Genomic DNA, 8,527 nt, shown 5'->3' on the forward strand with positions numbered 1-8,527 from the left:
GCAAATGGATCTCACACATTAAATCATCCGTAGTAGTGGTAGAAACTGCAGCAGGAGGCGTTTCTCATTACAATAATTAGACGCTGACTTATGCAATTTCGTGGTCACTGCGCTAGGTCAGAATGCTAGGTGATATGCAGCAGTCTCATCCTGTGGACAATCAGCCCTCGTATGTCACCGGAGTCGATAAATACGAAATATGCTAACGTGCGGAATAATTGTGCCGTTAATTATATGCGATCGAATTGATGGCAAATTGCTTGCAGTATGTGGAGCAACCCTCCTTAGCCGTGTGGTCAGACGCGCGGCTATAAAGCAAGACCATGCTGAGGGTGGCTGGGTTCGATTCCCGGTGCCGGTCTAGGCAATTTTTGGATTGGAAATTGTCTCGAAGTATCATCGTGCTAGCCTCATAATATACGAATGCAAAAATGGTAACCTGGCTTAGAAACCTCGCAGTGAATATTGTCTATCCGGAATAAATTTATACCGCTTTTTATACCGAAGTTGGATTTTTCTCCAGATACAGGCAACTTTCCTAACTTCGGAAGTAGTGCGATGGATTCGCCTAAAGATGCGCTAAACAACGCATCAATTAGTTTGATAAATAAAACTTCGGAAGAAAGTTCGGTTCGGAAGTCCTGACTTCCGAATTCTAACTTGGTGCTACGCCGACAATAACTGTGGAAGTGCTCAATGAACACTAAGCTGCGAGGTGGCTCTGTCCCAGTGTGGGGATGTAATGCCAATAAGAAGAAGAAGATGTGGAGCAACTAACCGAATCCCAAGGGAAGAGTTGAATTGTTCGGAGTATCTGAGTAGAAGCGGTAGGAATATTTTGCCCGAACTAACTTGTGCTTCTCATAGCACAGGTGGCAACCAGAATCTTCAGCAAGCATGGTACTCATTAAAGGAAGTAGCGTTAACCTTAAACTTGATAAATAATAATAATGAAGAATTAAAACCTGCATCGTATAACATGCTGTTTAAGACTACTTTTTCTGTTACTGAATGCCGATTGTTTGGTTTATTGTACCTAATTTTTGCGTAATTCAAATTTTTTAATTGTCCAATTTTTTTTTTTTTTTTTGTAATTCTATATTAAAACGACAGAAGCAGATTCCAGATAGGGGAAATCAGTTTAAATTGTACCATTCAGCTGATACGCCACTGCATTTTCGATTACTCACTTGATACTTGGTACTTGATGGGCGACAGCTCTTCGATGAACCTACCCCGAATGGAGTATCCTTCTCCACTGGACTCGATCCTGGGCAAATCGCTTTCAGTCGCCCTGAACATTGAGCGCCCTCAGGTCCTCTTCAACTGCAAAAAGCCATCGTGTACGCGGACTTCCACGAAACCTGCGGCCTCTTCCGGGTTCTCTACCAAATATTATCTTCGCTTGACGTTCTTCCGCCATATGAACAACGTGACCAGCCCACCGTAGTCTGCCATGTTGAATAAGTTTAATAATATCTATTAATACACCTGGTACAATTCGTGATTCATGCGGCGCCGCCATATACCGCCATGGCCGTATAAAGCGACCGGAAGAATCAGAGTAGTATACAGCGCGAGTCTTGTGTTCGTTTGCAGACTACGGGACTTAAGCTGGTTACGAAGTCCGTAATAAGCCCTATTTGTAGCTGCAATACGTCTTTTCACCTCGCGGGTAACATCATTATCGCACGTCACTAATGTTTCAAGATACACAAATTCTTCTACCACTTAAAATTTTTCACCATCCAGCACCATTTCGCTACCACCACCACTAATGAACCCACGTTGATTGCCAGCGACCATGTACTTCGTTTTGCTGGTATTGATCGTGAGTCCAATCCTAGCTGTCTCCCTCTTAAAAGGCACAAAAGCCTCTTCCACGGCATGGCGATCTATTCCGATAATATCGATATCGTCCGCAAATCCCAGGAGCATATGCGATTTTGTGATAATGGTACCGCTTCTTTATACACCAGCTCTCCTAATCGCTCCCTCGAGCGCTATATTAAACAGTAGAATCGAGAGTGCATCACCCTGCTTTAATTCATCTAAGGTAACAAATGACGTCGACCGCAATCCGCAACCCTTACACTTGATTTCGATCCGTCCAACGTTATACGAATCAGCCGTATCAGTTTCGCCGGAAAACCATATTCAAGCATAATTTGCCATAATTCATTCCGTTTCACTGAATCGTACGCCGCCTTGAAATCAATAAACAGATGATGTGTCTGCAAGTTGTACTCCCAGTATGTATCAAGGATTTGTCCTAGGGTAAACATTTGATCCGTCATTGATCGGCCCTCACGAAAACCTGCTTGGTATTCGCCGACGAAGGACTCTTCAAGCGGTCTCAATCTGTTGAACAGAATACGGGACATAATTTTGTACGCCGAATTAAGGAGGGTTATTCCTCGGTAATTGGCGCACTCCAGTATGTGCCCTTTCTTAAAGAGAGGGCAAATAAGGCCGTCCAACCAGCTAGCAGACATTTCCTAGTCTCCCCATATTTTCGACATAATATGGTGCAGAACTTCATAAAGCTGCTCACTGCCATGTTTGAGAAGTTCAGCCTGGTCCTTCACCGCCGCCTTATTGTTTTTCAGCTCTTTAACAGCTTTTTTAACCTCATCTAGTGTAGGCAACTCCACACCTTATCCATCGTCGCTAATATTTATTCTACTCACCGATGCACCATCACTTCCACTATTCAACAAAGTCTCGAAGTGTTGCTTCCACCTGGCAGCCACTTCGGTTTTATCTGTCAGCAAATTTCCTTGTTGGTCGTTGCACATGCCGGGATATGGCGCTGTCTTTCTCCGCACGCCATTGACAGACTCATAGAACCTCCGCATATCGTTCTGCTCCATTTTTTCCTGCGCCTCGCTAATCACTTGTTCTTCATGTCCTTTCTTCTTCCTGCGGTGGGTTCGTTTTTCGGTTGCTCTTGCTTCTTTGTACCGATCTGTATTCGATCGAGTACCCGACACCAACATCCTGCTTCTGGCAACGTTCTTCTCGTCTGTCACTCTCTGACACTCCACATCGAACCAACCCGTCCTGGGTCGCCTCTGTGCAGTGCCTACCACTTCTCGTGCTGTTGTGCTCACCGCTCCATGGATCGACTCCCATAGATCGTTGATGTTGTCGCTAACGTTGATTGCACTTACCCGTTCGTCGAGCTTCTGGCGGTACTCAGCCAATACTCCTTCCGCCGACAATCGCTGGATATTGTAACGCATCGCTCGCTGTGATCTTTCGTTCGATACAGATGAAAACCGCATATTCGATTAATATGTTCAATCAGGATTGATAGTACTGACAGCTTCGATACTGGAAGGGTTATTACTTGTAGTACCAGTACTGGCACCGGTTCCCGATACATGACGATGCAAAAAGGTCACTACGGAAGGTGGAAGTTACAAATATTTTGCACGGGGAAAAATATTTAGGAAGAACATATGGAAACTATTCTGAAATATTCCGAACGGGTCATCCGGCCGAAGAGGACATTTGGACGAATAGGTCGTTTGGCCGAATAGGAAATAGGAAATTTGGACGAATAGGACATTTGGCCAAATTGGCCATTTGGCCGAATAGGAATTTTGGCCAAATAGGACATTTGGTCGAATAGGACATTTGGTCGAATAGGGCATTTGGACGAATAGGACATTTGGACACATAGGACATTTGGACGAATTGAACATTTGAACGAACAGGAAATTTTGTCGAGTAGGAAATTTGGTTGAATAGGACATTTGAACGAAAAGGACTTTTGGACGAATAGGACATTTGGCCGAATAGGACATTTGGTCGAATAGGAAATTTGGTCGAATAGGACATTTGGACGAATAGGACATTTGGACAAATAGGACATTTGGCCGAATAGGATATTTGGCCGAATACGACATTTGAACGAATAGGAAATTTGGTCGAGTAGGACATTTGGACGAATAGGACATTTGAACGAATAGGAGATTTAGTCGAGTAGGAAATTTGGTCGAGTAGGAAATATGGCCGAGTAGGACTTTTGGACGAATAGGACATTTTACCGAATAGAACATTTTCCCCGAATAGGACATTTGGCCGAATAGGACATTTAGTCGTATAGGGCAATTAGGCCAAAAATGAGGTTTGAATTCATCCGAATAGGGTACAAAACACCGATGCCGGGTGATAAGATAAGACAATATTTAATTCGGCAGAATTGATTCTGAGAAAATTGAATGGAAAAAGCGCAACCAGTCCCTACTATGCCTTAATAATTCAGTCCAGAAACACAAAAGCGATTAATTGTCATGGTTGTTTGAAAAAATTAAACCGTAAACCCGTTACAAATCGCATGAAACCATGGTCAAAGCTCCATGATTTACGTGAATAAAACATCATTTACAGGCGACGTCTTCAGTTTGGCGGCTTATTAATTTCTATAATCATCAGACTTTTAGTCATCCTCAAGGGTTTTATCTATTGCAGCGTCCGACAAATTTAGCAAGATTTAGTCGCACCTTTTTCGAGGACGGAACAACAACTTTCGCTTTTTTAAATGATTCATATCGCTTTCAAACCACCTAGAATAAAAATATGGATTAAATAAACGGATCAATAGATTTCCGTTTGGTATTTTAAAGTACAGACGACTCTCCACATCTCGATGTTCTATTTCTCGATAACTCTCCCTATGGGGCCATCCACAAAGTACGTCACGCTCTTAGGGGGGAGGGGGGGTTCCGAGCAGCGTGACGACTCATACAAAAATTTTAGAGTTTTAATACAAAAAGTGTGACGAAGGGGAGGGGGGTTGAAAATCGCCATTTTTTGCGTGACGTACTTTATGGATCTTCCCTATGTCGATGGTTTCCTCGGTCCCTTCAATCTACATACGTTGGGACATTCTACATCTCGATAACCTCCCTACCTCTATATCTCTCTATCTCGATGTGTTCTGATCATATTTTGTTCTGGATTCACTCTCCTTATGTCGATATGTTCAAATTTTTAGGCTACTAGACCATCTTTGGGCAATAATAAACAGATCAACAACAAAAAATGACATTTGTTTTGTTGTCGTTTTTCATAGCAACGAGGTTGGATCTAGTACCCATTTCAATTTGTCCTTCCATTCGTCGATCTCTCCCTATCTCGAGGGTCCCTTCAATATCGATTGATTGATGACAAAACAAACATGAATTCAAGGCTACTTTGATGTTGTTAAATGTTATTGCTTCTTGCTTTCGTTAATAGACTTTTCGACAAATTGTCTATTATAGTGCTGTCCAATGAGAGCTTGAAGTAGCTCGAAGTTTCTCCCTGTCCTGCTCATGCCCATTTGTTGACAAAAAAGAACGAGCAGGACGGGAACAACTTCGAGCTACTTCGAGCTGCTCATTGGACAGCACTTATGTCAAACAATTTTCACACTGCCAAAACTGACATTTTGATAATGACAGCAGCTGTGAATATAAACAAAAACAAATTTCCAATGGCAGCAATAATTGATTCCGTGAAGAAATGTCGTGCATCGTCTAGTACGGTGTATCATGCGCTCTATGGATATTACTTTATAGGTATCCCACGAAGTAAACTCGCGATCATTTACGGAAAACACAAGACAACGATTAGTAACTGGATTTCTGCATATGAAAGGAATGGATCTTACGGGGGAAAGCATAATGCAAGTGTGACTCGGAAGTTTGGAGCTGACAAACGTAACTGGCTGGTAGATCTATATAAACGAAGACCTCTGCTCTACCTGGACGAAGCGGGCAAATTATTCGAGGAACAGTTCCATATGAAAATATCTGCGGCATCCATCTGTCGCATACTTCACAGTGAAGGATTAACGTGGAAGTGTATTGAAAGAAGAGCCCTGCAGGTTAGACAAGACGATGTATACAGATTTTTCATGGAATTGAACTCACTACCATAGGATTATTCGAATTTATTGTTTTTGGACGAAGTTTCATTTGATAACCGCGGTATGCTTCGAAACCGAGGGTATGCTGAGAAGGGAAAACGACTTATCTGCCGTGGTGAGTTTGTTCGTAAGCCACGAGTTCCATGTTTGTGTTTGATCGGCCAGAATGGGATGCTGGAATGTAGCTATACAGAGGGAACATTCACTCGACTCAACTTCTTTCATCGTATCAGGCAATTCGCTCTTCAGAGTGGGAAAGTCGAAACATATCCTGGTTTACATTCTATCTGGATCATGGATGGAGCACGTATCCATTGCGATGCAAACATCACCAGTTACCTGCGATCGTTAGGAGTATACCCGATTTTCTTGCCAGCATATACTCCTTTCTACAACCCGATCGAAATTGTGTTCGGAATAGTAAAGAGAAAAATGCAGCAAACCTACAAGGAAAGTGAGGTACGTGACATGAAACTCTTTGTTGCAGAAACAATGGCAGACTTTCATGAATACAAAATGAATCGATTGTTTCGGAAATGTGGATACAGTTGTGGAGGAAGATTTGATCCAACTGTTGCATCTCCTGCAAACATAATTGATTTGGGTTTCGAGGTAAATGCACAAAAGACGAAGAATGATTAAAATCATTGAACAACTTTATTTGTAATAAAAACACATTTTTTAATTATTGAAACAGTAATAAAACATTCTGAAACAACCAATCACATGTGGTCCACATCTTCCATGTCACTTACTTGTGCCTTTAGTCTTTCCACTAACTTGCACTCCTGAACCTTAACCGTTGTTTCCATTGCACTGATCATTGATTCGTTCACTTGGTCTCTTAACTCCAATGCCTCCAACCGAATCTTGAACATCTTCATCGATGCACTCAAATGTTCAATGTTGGATTCCACCACATTGAATACTTGACGTAGAGCCACTACCTCTTCATGGTAACTATTGTTTAGGCTATGAGCTACCGTAAGCTCTCTGAGGATGGCATTTACGTGTTGTCCTTCTTTAGCTCTGAACAAGTGAGCTAGATGCTGTGGGGGATGATTCTTAAGTGTCTCTCGCAAGTGAGCTGGGCCGTTATAGATGGAATTCGCCCAGAATGACCACGCCATACCATGTGCATCGAGATAACTGTCATGCATGATTCTCAGCTCGTCTGCTAATTCTATGACAGCCTGTGTTGTGGCTGCACTCGATCGATCACGATCAAAAGGATCAACTAAACTTTCTTTCACTGAGCTCCAAATCGTACGGTTGCTGACAGATAAGGAGTAAACATGCAGGAGAAGTGTTATTTCTTTATTCCGCCAGCTCTGCAACAAACTGCTACTTTCTACAACCTGGTCTAACGTGTAGTGCCTACGACCTGACTGGAAGAGCACAAATTTCCCGAACTTTTCTTCGATAGGCTTTTCTTCTGCTCCCCATGCTGGACAAGTTGTTCCGTCTGTCTTTGCAATGAAAACTACCTCACGATACAGATGCTCCTCAGCAAGAATCCAAATCTTGTGTATGAAACATGCAGTGCTATTAGCCGAAATTTGCCATCGTGCGATATAGGATCCGGAAGATTGGCCTTTGAACTGACGTTTATACGCCAAGAGAACACATCCAAAAATGTCGCCTTCCGAATCATCAGCACCAGCGTCACTTGCATGTTCCATTTCGCTGGTACTGTTGTTTAAGGGATCCATCAGTAACTGGGTACTGCAAGCATCAGGGAAATCGTATTCGAGCAGGTACTCCGCTTCTGGATAGTCCATCATACAATCGTTTGAGATTGCTTCGTCCATCGTGCATTCCTTGATACGTAGTTTTCTTTCCTGATCAAATGAATTTTCTACAAAAATACACTAATAAGCGATTAAATTCACAGGATAGTATTAATAATAATGAATAAATACTTACATACCAACAACAAAATCAATCGTGATAATAAAAACACAGACGATTCCAAACAAAACAAGCACCTGTCAAAGCACACACAGTGGAACCAGCAAAATGCGTATACGCATGTTTATACATTTTTAGTGATTTTAAATTGAATCGTATTTTTATATTGCTTTGTAGTTTTTTTAGCGCAAAAAAATGCCTTATGAAGTTTTTTTTATTTAATATTTGGTCAATTCAAGCAATACATATTTTTGTATCCAGTGTTATTGAATCACAATGAAATTCCATCAATATAGCCTTTACTGTATACAGGTGGGAACATATTATGGTGGGACAATATTTTCTGAGCAGGGGTCTAATCGGGCGTAAAATTTGCAATACTCTAAAAAAATGTACAAAGTAAATGTCGTGATTGAATTACCCCTAATCAAAATTATAGCTAGCGTAAAAAGCAGGATAGGTAATTTGGCCGGATATGACATTTATTCGAATAGAACGTTTGGCTAAATAAGACATTAAGCCAAATCGGGACCGATTTGCGATTTGGGCGTAACTTGTTTTGTAAACAAACATTGTTTTATGAATTCCGTAGAATGCAAGCGCTTTTCTCCTAAATGAATTCCTTTATCTTATAGATCAAAGCTTAATCTGTCTGATACATACCGTGATTTTTCGAGAAAATGTCTGATTTAGCAA

General features: G+C 41.6%; 1 protein-coding gene across 1 annotated transcript; it reads right to left on the bottom strand.

Annotated features, from left to right (window-relative positions):
- Positions 1 to 6,642: 6,642 nt before the first annotated feature.
- Positions 6,643 to 7,731, bottom strand: LOC134209959 (uncharacterized). Its single transcript, XM_062685975.1, has one exon. It carries the CDS (start codon positions 7,729 to 7,731, stop codon positions 6,643 to 6,645), a length of 1,089 nt encoding a protein of 362 aa, XP_062541959.1.
- Positions 7,732 to 8,527: the final 796 nt, after the last annotated feature.

This window comes from Armigeres subalbatus, chromosome 2 (assembly GCF_024139115.2).
Source record: "Armigeres subalbatus isolate Guangzhou_Male chromosome 2, GZ_Asu_2, whole genome shotgun sequence".
NCBI classification, from domain to species: domain Eukaryota; kingdom Metazoa; phylum Arthropoda; class Insecta; order Diptera; family Culicidae; genus Armigeres; species Armigeres subalbatus.

What these genes read in the sequence shown, in the direction of transcription:
- LOC134209959 (XM_062685975.1), bottom strand. Translation starts at nt 7,731, where the DNA reads ATGGACGAAGCAATCTCAAACGATTGTATGATGGACTATCCAGAAGCG.